The following is a 19,725-nucleotide window of genomic DNA, read 5'->3' on the forward strand; positions in this document are numbered from 1 at the left end:
AAACCCCTGTTCATTTAAAGAGAAGGAAGGGTTATATAGACACTCTCTTTGTAAGCTGTAAACCAACTGCCATCAACATGCAAATAACTGTAAAGGTGAAGCCTCAGAAATGTCAGTCAAAATGAGTGAGCTCTGTCATTCTGTGTATGTGTGTGTATGGGTGCAGGTGAAGTCCTATCACTGTCAAGACACCTGTCACAAAAATAACGCCTCACCCAGGAGCAGAATTAAGATTAAAACATCAACCGTGAACGCTGCCGCAGCTCCAAAAAAATAACTTCCAAAATCCTCAAGCCCCCAGACTGAGATTCATTAGAATAACATCTCATTTCTCACTGTCACTAAGTCTACCGTGTCCTGCACCAGCCAGCAAAGCTCCGACAGATCCTATTTCACCCAGAGCCTGCCAGTGAGAGCGAGAGAAATACAGAGAGAGAGCGAGAGAGAGAGAGAGAGAGAGAGAGAGAGAACGGTGAGAGACAGAAAGAGAAGGACAGAGAGAGAGAGAGAGAGAGAGAGAGAGAGAGAGAGAGAGAGAGAGAGAGAGAGATTGTGAGAGAGTTTTCATTGCGACACTTATTCATGAAGGTCAAACAAACCTTGGTCAATTTGTCAAGTCTGTAGCCACATGTCTGGCTGGAGATCTGAAGCACAGGAAACCACACTGTCAGTGAGTTAGCCGGCTGAGTCACTGAATCATCAATGGACGGCTCGATAAAGCAATCATTTAGATGGTTTCTGAACCCTAATAAGGCAGCACCTTTGCTACAGCTACGATTAAAGCAGCTTTGCAGGTGAAGGTCTGTGGAAATGCCTGAAAACCTTTTAGCAGACTAGATCTCTAATGCAAAACATCTCATCAAGATGGAAAATATATAAACTACCCTAAAATGCCTTAAATGTAAAATGTAATGTAAATGTTTTCAGATAGATGTATCTTCAATTTGTAATGTAATAAGTATTTAGAGTGATGGAATGGTCAAGTCTTTGACCTCTGGAAGAGGGAGAGTCTGGGAATTTTGCTGTACTGTAACGTCCTTCTTTTAGTATGTCATTATTATTAAATGCTAAAAGTGTGCTTCCCAACGGAAATGTTGTCTGAGTTTGATCTGGAAGAACTTGACTAGGCACTTTGGGATAAACTGGAACACTGGTTGTCAGTTAGGTCTTATCTTTTTTAGTGCACCATCTTACTAATGTTTATGCTTCCAGAGGTCAAAGACTTGACCATTCCATCACTCTAAATACTTATTACATTACAAATTGAAGATACATCTACCCGAAAACATTTACATTGCATTTTACATTTAAGGCATTTAGCAGACGCTCTTATCCAGAGCGACTTACAAAAGTGCTTTGCTATTTACCCAAGAAAAACCTCAGCTAATAATTCAAAGATCCTCTAAGTTTAGACATTACTACACACAAGTCAGTAAGGTGACCACTCTACTGTTCACCCAAGTATTCTCGGAAGAGGAGGGTCTTCAGTCTGCATTTGAAGACAGTGTGTGACTCTGCTGTTCGGACACCCAGGGGAAGCTCGTTCCACCACTTCGGTGCCAGGACAGAAAAAAGCCTGGACGCTTGTCTTCTGTGGATTTTGAGGAATGGCGGGTCGAGCCGAGCCGTACTTGAAGCTCGAAGGGCTCTTGGTGCGGATCGACTTTTGACCATTGCCATCAAGTACTGAACGAGACTGAACGAGCACCTGGGCGGCTTCTCTAGAGAGGAAGAGTCAAATTCTCTGGATGTTGTACAGGAGAAATCTGCATGACCGACATTCACTAGCTTCTTATTTCTGGCGCACAGCCGCTGTAATGCTGACCTTACACCTTGCAAATATTCAAGCAATTCACTTTTGCAGGCATATTTCCAATGTCAGACTAAAATTGTAATTGTAAATCATTTTTTTAGACTTGCAGTGTGCGCCTGTCATCTTGATCATTTGGAGTAAAGTGGTCAGGATAGCTGTCATAACTCTTTTTTTGTCATCTTGATGTTCTGATAAAAAAGTTTTCAGTCTTGGCTCATGGAAATTGTGCTGTAGGCAGATGGGCATTGTAAATAACCAATATGTGAGCTCTCTCCAGCACTAAACAGGAAGCACCTTGCTGTACCTGTTCATGTAACAAGAGTGTGTCCACATTCTCCAGACAGTTCTCCAACTTACTGCACGCACAAAGGCAGCTGTGGCCAAAAGCTCCTGTTTCTGCTCCATTGTTCAGCCGGTGATCTACTTGTAAATGTCCTCCAGAAGCATGATAGGAAGTAAACCACAAAGTATTCTAGTTGCAGTTGTGCAAATAGTGACCCCCTCAGTCTTTGCACAATCACCTGTAAGTAATGATTGATTGGTAGCAGTTCATCTTCTGCTGTTCACAGTAACTGAAACGATGAACACTACTGTGCATGTCAGTCTATCTTGCAACTGAAGCTTAAATTAAAATGTTTGTTCTTGCTCCATCAATGATGCCTTGGCAGTACTGTAATCATATATGCCAGTAAAGCTTACTGAGTTGAACGGCTCTGAAATTAACTAAAAGATTTTGCAATCCTCTGGCACCGCTTTCAGACACATCACACAACAGGATATTCTTCATCCTCTTTATTATTTAAAATGCATTTGTTGATAAGGGGATGAGAGATTTCCAACTTTCAGGGCCAGAGCAAGGATGAAATAAGAATAGATTTGCCTGCTGACGCCCTCCATCTGGTCAGGAGTGAAATGGGCAGAAAAAGGGAAAAGCTGGGAACAGGATGAGTAAGAACTCAACCATATGGTGCCTAGAGGGAGAGAGAGAGATGGGAGGTGGCTCAGAGTGAAGCTAATAATAAAATACACAACATGAAGGCCAAACTGTAAACTATAATAATAATAATAATAATAATAATAATAATAATAATAATGTCATGCCTGCCCCTGTTGTCATGTCTGCCTTTGTTTGGCTCTGTTTGTGTCTTGTCTGCCCTAGCCACGCCTGTCCATTATTGATTCCACCAGTGTCTCCTTTGTAGCTACGCCCCCTTGTTGGTCATAGGTGTTCCTCGTGAGTCTCTTGTTAGCGTCTGTATAAGACTTTGTTCCAGTCGTCACTGGTCTGGTCTTGTGCATGTGTGTGGGTCCTGCATTTGTGTTCATGCCAGTTCACAGTTTGTTGATTTGGCCTGTTCATGTGAGTCTTGTGTTCTTTATTTTGCTAAACTTTGTGCTTGTTGGGTTTCCGGTTATTGTGTTTTGTTGTCTTATATTAAAGACATTATCCTGCGAGTTCCGTCCGCCTCTGTGTCATGATCTGACAAGAATGGGTGAACACTCGCAGGGGATGGACCAAAGCGAGAAGTTTATTGTGGTACAATAAACCATAAAACAAACAGAAAAAGCAGCAAGAATTACGTGGGGCAAAGAGGAACAGAAACAACAACCGTGACAACCAAGAGGGACACCTGGGGCTGGCGAGGCACTGGGGCTGAGCTAGCTGCCGGGGCTGAGCCTGAACCGCTATACGGAAACATAAACCTGGGAAAAACTCTCAACTGAGACAAAAGAGGTGCGCTAGTCAGGCTCGCTGAACTTACACGACTCGTGGGAGTGGGGATTCAACAGCCAGACCTAGACGACCGACCTGGTCCGACGGAGGGGAAGCTACCTGCCAAAACAAGCGTACGAGTTGCTCACTACCGGAGCTCCTGAACCTGAGCACGCTAAAACCATGAAGCCTGGCGAGATCGCCGCAGACCTGCAGTAGCCCCCAAACAGACCCTGAGAATAATACTGCGTAGCTAGTTAGCTTGCTATGCTCAACTAGCTACGGCCAGAAGAGTCCTCTAGATACAGACGGACTCACAGACTAGACCGGTGAACACTGAGTACCCAAGGTTAGCTGAGTATCCTGAATGCATTGGTTGCACTAAGAGTAGTCCTCGGCAACCGGCAGCTGACACTAGCCCTCCTTAAATGCACCAGCCCACAGGTGTAACACATAAACCAAACAATGAACAGACACATGACAAACACAACCTAAAACCAAGATGGCGACGATGGGGGTCAACACAGATGGGAGTCCTTTTCAACATAAAAGTCCAGAGCATAACTAAACATGACATGACTTTGAAGGGGAAGTTCTTGATCGCCTGTGAGCTGCGGCCTGAGACCGCCCCTGGGGCGGGCACGGCAGCGCGGACGTGACACTCTGTCTCGTGACAAACCGTGACAAAAAATTATACAGTATTAATGCTCTACTGTGATGTCTGTTAAAACAGTTTCCTAGTTTGACCCTAATTTGACCAATGCCACTAACACAACATCAATCGACAGCTTAAAACTCGTAGATGAGAACGCAAGCGGCCAATTTTGTTATTTCAGCTAATTGACACCTACCCTGGCTAGCATCATGCTGAGAAATTGGGATAAGAGGCAGGACAATCCCATCCACCTACCAGAAATCAAGGCCAGTTATGTTCTCTGGGACTCCCAGCTACAGGTTGTGGCTGTGTCATCACTAAGGAGTGAACTGGCAACCCCCTGATGATAGGGCCAATGCTTAAAGTAGTAGTTCCTAATGGAGCACAGCATGGTCTGTGAAATCTCCATAATTCTGAGTTCCCTTATGTGCTTCATTGATCTGTTAAAAGAAAAACCGTGTTTCATTCTTGTCCTCAGCAACCCCAGCATATCTCTAAAGCCCTGATGCCTCAGCCACAGCACCTCTTTCAGCTTATGCAACCAAATGGAGTTCAGCCACTGACACACGCTGGAAGCAGTGCTTGAAGACAATGCTTAGCGAGCGAGATAGAGAACACAGAGAGACATATCAGTATATCGGTACCTAAGTGATGGATATCAATATCACATGGTACAGTGCAGTCAAGTCATCTCCTGCTCTTGGGACCTGCTTGGCACTCTCCCTCCCCCTATGCGGGATAATGACTGGGATTATGTGCAGAGGTGTGAAATTGCTGCCACTGTTGTAGCTAAACCACGTGTGCTCCTATATCAATCACACCACCGCAAATAAATTTACAGGGTACAGGTATAGCTGTGCCTCACCTCAAGCACTTTAACTGACTTAATAAGTAATGAATGAATCTTGATTATTTTTTCTTTCCTTAATTTGCCAAGTGATTTGCCAATGAGAAATCCTGATTACGCACAGGTGCCCCTTTAGGAAGCACAGGATGTGCACAGTATCAGGATTTGAACCAGAACACTAACAGGCCCTTAATTCAGCATTACATTATGCTCATATGATATGGGTTCAATCCAATCCAAATCTATGAGTTCAATCCTCACTCTGTCTAGGAGTGGAAGGAGCTTGTCTGTGAGAAGCTTGGTGCATTCTTCCCATGTCTGCGCGGGTCTCCTCCAGGTACTCCGGCTTCCTCTCGCCTCCTGAAAACACTCATGGTAGGTGACCTGCCTGTGCTAAACTGCCCCTAGGTGTGAGTGTATGGTTGTGTGGTACCCTGCAATAGACTGGCACCCTGTCCAAAAGGGGTATTCCTGCCTTGCGCCCAATGATTCCGGGCAAGCATTGAACCCACTGCGAACCTGAACAGGAAGAAGCAAAATATGAATAATAAATAAGTTCAATAGAAATGAGAAACACCCTTTGCCATTGCACATCAGTTTGCATAGCTTGTGTCTAGCCTAATGGCCAAAAAGCTTAATTTTAGTCTCATCAGACCAAAAAATCTTCTTCCAGTTGACTTTAGAGGGTCCCACATGCCTTTTTTTTCTCTGCTTCTCTCCCATGAAGCTTTCACTGGAAAGCACAGATCGTCTTCCAGCTACTGTACTTGTTTAGATGATAAAACCTCATGCCTGAGACCGTGAATTAAGTGTTTTACACATTTAACAGACTGGTTCATTCAGGGTTGCTTTCTCTTCCCTGAACTCCAGCCTAGCATGTTGCTAAACTTGCAACTATGGTTGGCTTGTTTTTTCCCCCCACCTGCTTTCAGAGCGTTACATCACCGATCAATGAGCTCCCACAGCAAACCCACCCTGTGGCTCTCGTGTGTGCAAATGGCGGAATGAACTTATTTGGCCATGTACTAGACAGACGCAGAACCGCCAATGCTTTTTTGGTGTCCGCCTCTGACCTGTACTCTAAATGGTTCCCAACTACTGGCACAGTGACCTCAGCCGACTCTACCCTTTCACACCTTTTCAAAGTTTCAGCAGAGGCAGATGAAAGAAACGGGCCAGATTGCAAAAAAAAAAAATAGCCTGTCCTGGTCCAAAGACCTCACAGAAACCAGAAACCAGAAGCCTGGCTAACTACTTTTTTAGTGACAGCACTCGGTGGAACTCAATGCAATGTGGAAGATACACCCCAGACCACACACAAGCCTTTGCTCCTCATGCACATCAGTGAGCCATTACTCTATTGCCGATTCACCATTTCTTCTGTAGGTACTGACCACTGCATACCGGGAACAACCAACAAGACCTGCCATTTGGAGATGATACTGACCCAGTCTTCTATCCATCACAATCTGGCCCTTGGCAAATCTGCTTAGACCCTTACGGTTGCCTGTTTGTCCTGCTTCTAACTTTAAGAACTGACTGTTCACTTGCTGCCTAATATATCCCACCTCTCGACAGGTGCTGTTATCAAGATGTAATCAGTCCCATTCACATAGATTAGGCAAAGATTAAGCATCTGCCTGATTAGTATTTAATAGGGCTCTTGGCTCATGGGGGCCCTAGACTGCTGCCTTTGCCTACTGCAAAAAAAAAAAACAACAAAAAAAAAAAAACACCCCTGCACATGCCCCCCTAGCGTTACCCTGGACGGTCGTTTCTTTTCTCTCGTCCTCTCCAGAGTCCCCCTGATCAGCTTGTGGACCCCCAATTGCTCTTAGATCCTCCAATGAGTGTATGTGTGTGAGAGCCTGTGTGTGTGTGTTCGCACGAGTGTGTGCTATGCCCGCAGCTTGCCAGACATCAGCAGCAGGTTGAGAACGGACCCACACAGAGAAGGAAACAGGGAGAAAGGAAAGAAAAAGAGGAATAGCACTCTTCCAATCCACCCACTGAAGGAACTTTCCCAAACCTCCTACGGAACAGCGGTAAGGACACCAGCAAGAACCTAATCTCTCCATCTCTCCCTCTATCTCCCCCCCCCCCCCTCTCTCTCTGATCTGATGCAGTGTGGATCGCAGCCCGCTGCTTTGTGTGCATGTTGTATTATCAGCTTTCTCCCAATATCAGAGCAACCACACACACACCAGCTTTTTATATTTTCTTTCCAGTGCTCTCTTTATAGGACAGTTCAAACTGTGAAGCTAACTGGAATGTAAAGTGGACATGATGCCTCTGTTTATCTGTTTCTCTCCTCTATGGCATGAGACCATGTTCTCCTCTAGCTCGCTTTCTATCTGCAATCTCCGCCTCTTTATCTTACCATCTCCCTCAGTGTCTGTTCATCTCTCTTTCTCTCTCTCTCTCTCTCTTCCTTTGTCTCTGTATCTCTTCCCTTTACTCTCAGCATCTTTCATTTTTTCTCTCTGTATTTCTCCCTCTCTGTCAGCATCTCTTCCAGTCTTCCTGTCCCTCTTTCTCTCCCATTCTCTTAGTATCTGTTTCTCTTCTTATCTCTCAGTTTCTCTCTCTCTCTCTCTCTCTCTCTCTCTCTCTCTTTCTTTCTCCTAGTATCTCCTGCTTTCTCTCAGTTAATTTGTATGTCTCCCTTTTCATTCTCTCAGTCTCTCTCTCTCTCTCTCACACACACTCACGCACACACTGCGCGCATGGGGTCGATATTAACAATGCCAGGGGGTGCACTCTTGCTGCCTTTAGATCTGTTCTCTCCCCCGCAGAGTGTGAGAGAGAGAGAGACATAAAAACACAAAGAGGGAGAGAAAATCCCACTGTCGTGTGATTACAATCAGATATGAATCAGCATTGAGGAGGAAATTTCCCTCAGCTCACCTCACCTCACAGGTGTGTGTGTGTGTGTGTGTGTGTGTGTGTTTGTGTTTCTAGGCTGAGCGGATGTGAGGTTGCCCGCTCTCTAAGGAGTGAAGGGGGTTTTTATACAGCAGATAACAAAAGGGGGAAAATAACTTCTATCCTCCAGTGGTTTCTACTGCACTGTATCTGTTGTATAGGGTGATGAAAATCCATCCCTCTTTGCTTAATGCGAATCTGAATAATCACCAGACATGAGCTGGATATGAATTAAAGTAAACGGAGGCAGATATAGAGGCAGAAGAGGATTACTGTATTTCGTTTATTTTCACACATTGTTTCTCCTCCTCCTCCTCTCTCCTCCCTTACTTTCTTTCCCTCTCTGTGATCCAAAGAAAAAAACAGATGAGTTCAAATTCTCACCACACTTTTTTAACCCTAACAAAAATGAGAATGAGTTTATGAAACAGGTTAACTTAATAATACTGGCATAAACTGACTAAGTTGATAATGCAGTTAATACCAAATATCACTAGCTGTTAATGCAAGTGCTAATATTCTTCAATCTATTATGAACAAATGACAATAGCTAGCTAGCAGACTGAGCAATGCTTAGAAAAAGTGTAGAAATATTCAAGTATTTGTGAAACTGCAGCTAGAGTTGGGTAGTTCAAGCTATATCACTTACAGTAATCAACAGGTTGATAGTCTTTGGCATGTATGTGCATGTAACTGTTCAGGAAAACGGAGTTGACACTCATTTTGTGAACTGACTGAACCTCCTGTTTCCATTTTATGCAACTAATATAATGATTATATTATAGCATAATACAATTACACCCTTAAAAAAAGCAAAGCATTTTTGATTATAAAGAATATTCAGACATTGGAAATGAAATGAAAAAATATTTAAATATCATAAAACATGAATAAAATAAAACTGGTTTTAAACTAATTCAACATACTGGCTTGTTCACATTAAGGGGCTCTCCCTACTCATTCGGCCAACTATCTTGCTGGAATTGTGCAGTCTTTGGGGGAAAATCAGCTATTAGCTGACAGACATCTTTTCTATGATATGGTGATATGTTACACCACTACGTGTGTTCCTTATTATGTGTTTCTATGGTCTGGTGGTCCACTATATTTTTATGGAGGTGCCATTATTGATGCACCGGCCATTGCATTGATTAATGAAACTAATAATCAGTTATTCAGATTATGAATTATTAAAAGCATAGCTTTTAATTTTAACTGAAGGTTGTTTTGTGCATTTGCTAACTAACAATGAAGATGAGTATCCTGTGTTTTAATTTATTTTCCTGCTAATAAAAAGGGAAAAGGTAAATATTTTACCTTTTAAATATGATTTAAAAATAATTTAAAACTAAGTAGCAGCAATAAATTAGAACACAAATAAACCAGTTGTCCCTTAATCAGTTTCCCATTATTTTTTGGATCAGGAAAAAAAGCAAAAAGAGAGACCAATGTATACAGCCATTTTAGCTTGTGAAAGTGTGAAAGTGTTTTGTGTTACTGTTACGCTTGTACTAGTGACTTTTATTTTAACACGGTCTGGTCGGAGCCACAATATCGGCAAACCTCCTCACATCTGAACCAGCAAGCTGACTGGTCCGTAAACAAACGGCATGTTGAGCATTACGAGAACACCCACTCCACCAGTGGTTGGTCTCCTCATTTTATAACGTCTCTAACTTACTTTCTCCATTTTCACACTCATCCCATGTCCATATGAGCTGTCTTACACTAATAAAACTCAGTAAAACTGTATGCTACACTGTTATGGTTAAACTTTGGCTTTTAATCCATGGTTCACGTGTGCCTGAACCATTCCTAGTATGCGCAACAAACACGCAGAATAACATTGTGCATCAACTGATCAACTATTAAATTAGTTGCCAACTAAAACACCCCTAAACACAACACTACACATGACCACATAAAGTGCACATGTGCAAACCTATAGCAATAAATACGGTAATTACAAAGGCACAATGACTGCTGACAGACCTGGAATGTGTGTGATGAAGACAAGGGTGTAGAGATATGTAACATGTAACATACAATTACTTGTATTCTGCATTCTGTTTATAACATATACAGGGATTAAAGTAATGTGAAATGTGATGAAATGAAATGTGTTTTTTCATGCTAAGTCATATTCCCCATTTACAATCTGTAAAACAATTTACAGAGGAGGCCACCACATGAGTGCATTAACATGGATCGTGTATACATGCATTTAACCCTCAATGCCTGCTAAACAAGTGTGATATTTCAGTATCACAATATCACACATTACCATTTCATATTGCACAATTTATTTCAATACTCAAGACCATTTTAACAGCATTTTAAGAAGATGAGCATTTTTTTGCAAGTTTAAGTTTAACTTGTGTTCAATCCAGGAAATTAAACACACTTTTTGCAAGACTTGACTTTTTTAGTCAAATAAACAATCAACATATACCTGATACTTGTTTCAGTGTTGCTTCTGTGGGACTAGCTACAGCTGCAGTACCTGTGGAGCTTTGCTCTCTGACTGGATTTAACTGTTGGTTAACTATTAGCTGAGATGGTGAGAGACGGGTCCTGCTCGGCTGTGATTTAATGCATGCTCACTTTGTGACGCAAACACAGAAGTCACAGATTTGAGCACATCCATTGTGGTAGTTTTTGCACCAGGCAGGGGAGAGCTAGCTTTGTGACTCTCCTCTGACTGGTGGAGATCTACCATTTACTGCTAGTGCTGCCAAACTGAAATCTCTCATGGCATAACATGCATAAACACATGCCTGGCAATTGACTGTCTTTTTTTTTTTACCACAAACTTAACGGATTGCTGTTTTTCCCTGTTTTGCAGAGAAAACCCCATATTCATTTATTATGAATAAAAGCTGTGTGGGCCTGCATTCTATGTAAGGCAGAGTCACCTGGATTGTGAAGGTTAATAGAGAGGTTAATAAAAGTCATTGTAATTTAAAAATAAATTAAATTAAAATGTATTTTATTTAGTTTTTCACAACAAATGTTGTCACAAAGCAGCTTTACAGAGATCCAGGTCCGAGCCTTTTTTGGGCAAGCCAATGGAAAGCCAATGGAAAGGAAAAACTCTCTCAAGAGATCAAGAGAAAGCAACCTTGAGAGGAACCATGACTAAAAATGGGAACCCATCCTTCTGGTAGACACGGATAGCACAATAATGAGCAAAACAGGGAAAAACAACAATAATACAAAATTTTTAAATGTTAGTTCTCATTCATCTTAATGGCCTGGTTTAATGGGGGTCAATGATAGCTGTTTAGTCGTTGCTTCACTTACCAAGCAACTTTGTCTGTGACAGTGAGTGATGAGGTAGAGTCAGTGTGCATCCAACTGAGGTATGTGTGAGTGTCCCTGAGTGATGAGGAGTCTAATGCCTTGGGGGAATAAGCTGTTACAGGGGCTAAAACAGTGAACATTTTATGAACATTGGTAGCTTTGACAGTTGTGAAATCAAAGCAGGTAGCTTAGCTTGTTTAGTTCAGTGTTTTAAAGATGACGCTTGCTGAGATACGAACAAAAGCTGATAATACAAGAGTATTTTTGTATAAATAACAGGTAAATAAATACATTTTTAAATGTTTGTCTCTTGAGCTTTCGCAGACTAGAATGCAAGCAGTATATACACACTACTATACACACTACTATATACACTACTATCTCATAGTATAGTACACATTATTATTTACATCAAGGTGCAGAACAAAATGCAAACTAAATGTCCATGATTTTATTGTTAAAGTGGCAAGATTTTGTTCCATGTTTTGGACCACATGGTTAATTCATCATGGAATACATGAAAGGTAAAATTTTCTGTCAATTTGTGTAAAAGAAAAAGGCAAAACAAAAACTTTTATTTATTTATGTGACAGTGATGATAGACAGGAAAAGTGAACTGTCTGTATTATAGTTCAGTTTAAGATCAGGGACATGTGAATTAGACAGACACCCAATAAACTGTGAAAATATACTTTTAATGATTTTTCTCCTGATGTATAACTTATCTGTGTGAATTTGCATAATTAACCGGTCATGATTCATTTTCCATCTCTCTTATTCCCTTTCACTTGTTTTTACTCTCCCTTTAAAACTAAGCACAGTGATTGGTGGCACTGTAAAATAGTGGTCTCACTCAAATAGTAACACATTCTAAGGATAAATGAGTGAGGCTAAACTAGTGTATGTAAAAGCATTTCTTTTCAAGATATTACAAACACTTTTAATTTAATGTGATGTTATTAAAGCTGAAGTACATTTGGTACATTTCTAAGGGAAATATGTATTTACGTTAAGCCTCCTATGAGGCTTTAAAAGATTATATATGTGCAGATTATAAATATTAAAACTTCAATGTAAACAATTTTGATGTCAGTGTATGAATGGCTTAAATGAGTCCATGAGTCAAATCTCTGTGATGGTCCATAATGATGCCACTTGCGAGGTTTCATATCACCCACTGTTTTACCCCATTTTTAATTAGTTAGCACTGTTGGCTTTAGGATAATGCTCCAGCGCAGCGGTAGATCTCCAGATGTCAAAGTAACAGCAGTCTAAAGCTTGTCTCAGTTTGCCTGTCACAGACTCTGTGTATTTATCTTTACACTAGAAAATCCACTATGCCTCATGACATGCAGATCTGTACCCAGCACTGACAGATATTACTCAATACTGGTACTGGTGTCAGAAATATTTATTTTTACTTTTAGCAGTGCTGGTAGAGAGTGAGCATTACATCCATTACAAGTCTATTCTAAATTGAACCAAAATTCCAAAATATATTAAACTGTAAAAATAAGACCAGGTACTTACAACTTGTTGTTTATATAATCATGTTTATATAAGATATAGTTTAGATGTTGCATTTAGTAAAATGTATTATTATATATTGTCTACATAATATATAGTAAAATTGTGTATTGTATATATATATATATATATATATATATATATATATAGTACTCTGAATCTGGAAACGTAACTCTCAGATCAATAATGAAAATTCTGTTATTGATGGTCTTTCTGATCAAGCATGCTCATTAGATTATTAGGACCACACCCAAACAGTTCTAAGAAAGGTCTGATTGACAGTATCTAATCAGTGTTTTATTATTTTCCTTGTCTTGGGAAGAATCTGAAAGAATTTTATTAATCATATTTCTTCTCTTGTGAAGAAAGCCTTAATAAGTGATTGAGTATAGGAGTGAGTGAGTCCATGACCAATGAAGTGCTTTGCATTAAACAAATCAAATAAAATAAACTCAACATGGGCTCCTCTAAGCAACAGTTTAAGGATCTGGAAACCAAAGTAATTGATGCCCACAAGACCAAGATAGGCCAAGAGTCTTTAGTTTGCAATTTAATAATATTATATAAATAAATGGTAGTTTAGGGGAACTGTGGAGGCCGAAATAAAATCAAGAAGACCAAGAAATATCAAAACTCTTGGAGAGAACTGCTTGAATGCTGGTTAGAAAGGCAAAGCAAAGCCTCTGTTTAACTGCCAACAACTTGCATGAAAGAGTATCTAAATCAAGAGTGGTGGTGCTTCGTTTATATTTAGTGTTGAACATGATCTTCATGTAGGAGTCATAAAACGGAAAAATACTGTGGAGTGTTAAAGTCTAAACAGAACTCTTTGGCAAGGAGAGAAGCAGGCCTTAATCTAAGTTTTAGACTTAAATAAGCTTGTTAGGGAATAATAATAATAATAATAATGATTGTTGGCCACAAGATGCAGTGGTATGTGCCTGTAACCCAATCTACTGGGAGGCTGAAGCTGGCAACTGATTAAGCTAAATTGCCCCTAGGTGTGAATGTGTGTGTGAATTGGTGTGGTACTGAGAATGGCTCCCTGTCTAGGGGGTATGATTCTCAATAGGCTCTAGACCCACCGTGAATATGGCCACAATAAAGCGGTCAAGAAGATGGATGAATGAATGACTGAAAACAGTAGATAGCTATAAAAAGATAGCAAATGTTTTTCCGGTCAGGTTTTCCTCTGTTCTTGATGTAATTTAGAAATGAAAGATAACAGTAAAGGTGGAGGTCAAGTTGAGGTCTGAAAAACCAAGACTACTTTGAGAGGGAACTTCTCATAGGATTGCTGGAAAGACAATTCAAAATTCCCATTTGACTGCAAAAGACCATTAGGATGACTTAGCAGATTCCGGAGTGGACGTGTATTATTCTACTGTGCAGTGACACTTGCAGAAATATGACATTAGAAGAAAATCTTGCCTGAGTCCTCACAACAAAATACAGCACCAAAGGATTCAAAGTGATCCTTTTGCAATGAGCAAAAGCCTAAGCACGGAGTGGATAGAACATCACAGTGAAGATGAAATGAGAACGGCTTTAAGTAATGATCCTAAACACACCTCAAAGTCTACAATGGACTACCTCAAGAGGTGCAAGTTGAAGGTTTTACTATGGCCCTCACAGGTTCCCAACCTAAACATCATTGAAAATCTGTGGACAGACCTCAAAAGAGCAGTGCTGCAAGACCAGCCAAGAGGAGGGGTTACTGACCACCTTTTAGTCACTTAGCCAGTCACATTAACAAATGGTAAAACATTTGAACGCCACTGTATATAATATATAACACTGTATATTTAAATAAACAGGAACAAATCACTCAGTGACAGTGTGGTGCTCAGAGTGGCTCGGTGGTGTAATGCGCTGGCAAAGCGGCATGGCTCTGGATTCAAGTTTGCAACCTCCAAGCCATGCCGCTTTGCCATCAGTGGCCAGAGTCTGAGAGAGTGCAATTGGCTGTGCTCTCTGCTGGTGGGTAGATCCCTCTTGAAACGATGTTCGCTGGCACAGGCATCTGTTAAGCGAAATGGCTGACGGCAGATGGGTGAGTGTTTGTGAAATGGGTGAGATTTGTTTGGTATTTGGTAGATTATTTTTTTGTTGTGAAAATGCTTTTTGGCAATAAATACCATTGGAAAGCCTGGTTATTTTCCTTTAAAATGTTGCGACATTTGTGGGATGAGCAGTGCCAAACAGCTTATTTTGCTGTTCCTATTGACAATTGTTTCTGATTGGCCCCTGATTGGCACCTGATTGGCAGCACCTATGAGCATGGGCCTTGCTACAGTGGTCAGTAGGTGTCTGCTCCAAAAATGCCATGTTAAGCAAGATGGCTGACTTGAAAGATGGGTGAGTGTGAAAAATCTTTTAAAGACCCACAAAACTCTTGATGCGAAAGGTCTTTGTCAATTTAAAGGTCACATCTCTACAACACAAATGGTTCTTTATGGAGCCAAAAGTGGTTCTTTTACAACATCACTCAAAGAACCTTTTGTAGCACCTTTTTTTTTTAAGGAAGCTTAATGGGTGGGTTAATAGGACAGTACCAAATTGGAAGAAAATGGGGAAAAAATTGTCAAGGTGTTTTCATACCAGTGTGACATCAGTTGGTTAGCCTATATTCACGGCAGCATATTTTCAGCACCGCTCCAACTGCTGGAACGGTGTTGTGTTTTAAACAGCAGAATACCAGCGGTACTGTCTGCTCGCTAGGGGTGATTAGTCCTGTCACAGATGACAGATTACCCAGGCTAGCCCACAGGGGCAGCTTCTAAAACCAACACAGTTTAACACAAGCGCTCTAGATTACAGAATGAATTGGACTCACTTGTTCCCAGGATTTCCTTTGATTGTATACACACTAATGTGCCTACCAGTGACCCAAATCAATATGTTTTCTCGTACATCCTTAATACAACTGTATTCTTTCATATGCGAATCTAAATAAACATGTAGAACACTGTATTACATTTTAAGAGAAGGGAGAAGTACACCAAAAAGGGTTCTATATAATAATAATAATAACAACATTATATAACACTATAATATGCTGTTTGAATTATACTGTATATAACACTGTTGTACTGTATGTTTCTGCACACTGTACTGAGAGATTCATTCATTCATTCATTTAAATAATGTACATATCTGTATACTTTAAAATGGGCCTTTTAGAGCATACATACAACATGGTAAGTTATGTCAGTCTTCAAAAGGCCTTCTATAAAACTATGAAATTTTTTCATGCTACCCGTATCTCCAATTCCCATGATCCCACTGACTATCACATGACTGTCCCATGTCCACTCTCATGTAATAGCATCGCAATATTTCACTTGTCTTTGATTTAGTCTGTATATATATATATATGTATATATATATATATATATATATATATATATATATAGAGAGAGAGAGAGAGAGAGAGCCTGTTTATTTCCCTTTTAAATGGTGCGACATTTCTGGGATGAGCAGTAGAGCTGAGTATGTGGGTTGCGCCCATGAAGAATTTGCCAAATCTTCACTGCCATTGCCAATCAGCTTATTTTGCTGTTCCTATTGACACTTGTTTTGAGCTTCTGGTACCCTGAGGTGGTACCCTGATTGGCAGCACCTATGAGCATGGGCCCTGCTACAGTGGGCAGTAGGTGTCTGCTCCAAAAATGCAGTGTTTGCCACGTTTGACTGATTTGGATAGCTGGTGTGCAAGCTGGTGTTCCGCAAAACCAAGCTGCATTATTTAAAATGAGCCCTACTACCATCTCCAATTTAAAGGCCAAGTTCCATATAACGGGGGATGTCAGAGACTGGCCATGAAGTGAGCGTCCCAGGAAGACGACACCCCAAGAAGATTGTGACCACAGTTCTTCTACAGATTTGCAGTCAGGGTTTGCAGGACAATATGGCCAACGGTTCTCTGCCCAGACAATCCGGACCAGACTGCATGCAGCCAATTTCCGATCCCTTCGGCCTTCCAGGAGGCCTGCCATGACTGCCCTTCACCGCCAGGTTCATTTGCGCTGGTGTCAGAAACATGTGCACTGGAACCTGCAGATGGATCGCAGGGTCAAAGTATGGGGAAGATGCGGAGAAGGCTATGCTGATTGCTGCACTGATAGAGTAACATCTTTTGGTGGAGGCAGCATGATGATGTGCGGCTGCATCTCCCTCACTGGAATAAACAAGGCTTGTCATAATTGGAGGCAATCTCAATGCAGGGAGATATCCAGATGAAATTCTGCAACCAGTGTCAATCCCATAACTCCACAGTCTGGGACTGAACTCAATCCTCTAAGACGACGACGCTCACCACCGGGGTTTATCAGAGACTACCTCCAGGATTTGGGAGTGGAGAGGATGGAATGGCCTGCCAGCAGTCCTGACCTTAACTCAATGAAACACTTGTGGGATCAGCTTGGGCGTGCTGTTCGTGTCGGAGTGACCAAAACAACCACGTCGGCTGACTTGCGGCAAATGCTGGTTGAAGAATGGGATGACATCCCGCAGCACTGTGTGACCAGACTGGTGACCAGCATGAGGAGGAGACGCCAGGCTGCTGTGGCTGTGTATGGTTCTTCCACACGCTACTGAGGCTTCTGTTTGTTAAGTGAATAAATTGTTAAATTGACAATATGTCTTATTTCTTCAAACTTCAATCATCCAGTCCACCAAACACCAAATGAGTCAATGGCAGAATATGAATATGAAGAAAGATGTTTGGCATTGGCAGATTTGGCCAATTTTTCATGGGTGCAACCCACATACTCAGCTCTGCTGCTCATTCCACAAATGCAAATCCTTACCAATGTGGCACCATTAGAATAAAAAAATTAACAGGCTTTCCAACGGTTTTCCAAGATTTACTGCCAAAAATCCTTGTTACAGCAAAGAAATAATCTACTAAACACAAATTTCCTTACTTTTTGTGCTAAGTTTATATATCCGCCTGTTTGATTTTCAACAAAACTGGACTATCACAACTTAAAACCTTGTGGTACCTTTAAGGGAGATTTTACATTGCTTGCACCTTGGTGAACAAAAATATACCCTTTTTCAAACTTTGTAGAAACAGGCACAGATGATCAATCAATACAGTGGAGTCCACAGTGCTCATTATATATAAAATCATGTTTTATCAGGTCATTGATTTTTCTCTTGTTCTCATGTGTCTTTGCTTTTTCAGCCCTCCACTAATTCCGTCCTGTTCTGTGCAGTTATGAGACTCAGTCTGTCAGGCGCAGTGTGTGTGAGTGTGTGAGCGTGTGGCTGAGCGGCTCCATGGCACCAGCCGTATTAGAATCTGGTAATAAGGGCTGTTAGGGAGGGACGCAGTAAGGCAGGGAGACTAGACAGAAAAAGAGACAGAGAGAGATAGAGAGAAGTGAGGGGGCTTGAAAGAGGGAGCGAGAGAGAGGTAGACAGACAGATAGACAGATAACAGGGCCCTGGAGTGTGTTCTAAAGTGCAGAGCTCACATTGAAACTCTACAGACCTTTGATTCAACAGCTCAAACCTCTCTCTCTCTCTCTCACTTTCTCACTCTCTCTCTCTGTCTCTCACACACACACACTTGTCCTATTTTCAAAGGGGAAATTAACAATAACAGAGACTTGGCATTTGTAGGGCTGAGAGGTTACTAGTGACTGTGGCCAGTGTGTGAACCTGTTGGGTCATCAATAATGCATCAAAAACACTCAGCCAAAGCTACAGTCAGTGTCTTTCACTGGTCATCTCTTATCCCTCTGTGGGGAGAACTTTGCCAGAATGTGCTTTTTCTGTGTGTGTGTGTGTGTGTGTGTGTGTGTGTGTGTGTGTGCCCGTGTGTGTGAGTGCACACGAATGTGACAGATTTAGGCAAAATCGTGCTCTCCATTGAAATGGCTAATGAAACAAGCTGTCATGCCTCAGGGACAATGTCATAGCCATGGTATTTTAGCACTGAAGCGGTGCTTATCAGAAGCTCCACATGTCAATGCATGTTAATGCATTTACATCCTTAGCTCTAATGCTCTGAAATAGAACCTCTGACACATCTTCAGGCTGTTACAACACGCCACGGCTTTGTCCTCATAACAGCATTACCTGAAGCACGGAGCAGGTGCACAAATAAGCCCAAGGCCCTTGACTAAAGCCATTAAACCCTGGTGCTTGGTTTACTGGACAGTGATTAAGGTTCCACTGTGGGAATGGTCAGCCTGAAAACAAAAAATCAGCCTGTTTCATACTAAGGGAGAAGGGGTTGAAATATGGTCAAGAAAGTAGGGAAGTAGGGAGTAAAGAAATCTGGACTATTGTATGATCATAACCTTACTATTACCATTTAAATGGCAAATGAATTGCGCCATCCACTGTGAGGTTCTTTAGGGACTCCAATGTGGTTCATCTATGAACATACTGTAGTGTTACTATTAGCAGAGGAACTCAGCCTAGTCTAAGCCTTGTCTGTATGCAGGAAACTCTCTTAAAATGTGCGGGTTTGTAATATTTTATTATGCAGTTAGTCCTTCTTGGTTGTTACTCGAGTGGAAAGGCAAGCAGAAGCATACCAGGCTCTCAAAGGAGTCGTGACTACACAGACTAAACAGAATGATTCCACTGGCAGGCACACATGGGTCTCTGTATATTTCTTTATTAATTTATTAGCTTTACTAACAGTCTGGCAAGGAGGATGACCTTGCTCCAAGAGGGCTGGAGATGTGTTAAGCTGTATGAGCTGTAACTGTATTGCTGATGGTAATGTAATTGACCTATCTATGCTGCACCCACAAATATATATATATATATATATATATATATATATATATATATATTTTATAGTAACAACTGTTTGTCAATGTAAAAATTGAGGGGGATGAGGGGGTGATTTACATAAACATAATAAAATACAGATATTGTAGCATAGTGCCCAGAACTAGAACAATAAACACATCATG

General features: G+C 41.2%; 2 protein-coding genes across 2 annotated transcripts in view; both read left to right on the forward strand.

Annotated features, from left to right (window-relative positions):
- Window positions 1–17,383, forward strand: part of LOC140548015 (low choriolytic enzyme-like) — a 38,356-nt gene extending 20,973 nt beyond the window's left edge. Inside the window, exon 10 of the mRNA XM_072671364.1 lies at window positions 17,063–17,383. Coding sequence (XP_072527465.1) covers window positions 17,063–17,383 — 321 coding nt within the window. The remainder of the gene's footprint in view (window positions 1–17,062) is intronic.
- c1qtnf4 (C1q and TNF related 4) overlaps window positions 6,895–19,725 on the forward strand; it is a 29,593-nt gene continuing 16,762 nt past the window's right edge. The window contains exon 1 of the mRNA XM_072671423.1: window positions 6,895–7,074. The gene's annotated coding sequence lies outside the window, so the exon portion shown is untranslated. The remainder of the gene's footprint in view (window positions 7,075–19,725) is intronic.

The sequence above is a fragment of the Salminus brasiliensis genome, chromosome 25 (assembly GCF_030463535.1).
Source record: "Salminus brasiliensis chromosome 25, fSalBra1.hap2, whole genome shotgun sequence".
NCBI lineage: Eukaryota > Metazoa > Chordata > Actinopteri > Characiformes > Bryconidae > Salminus > Salminus brasiliensis.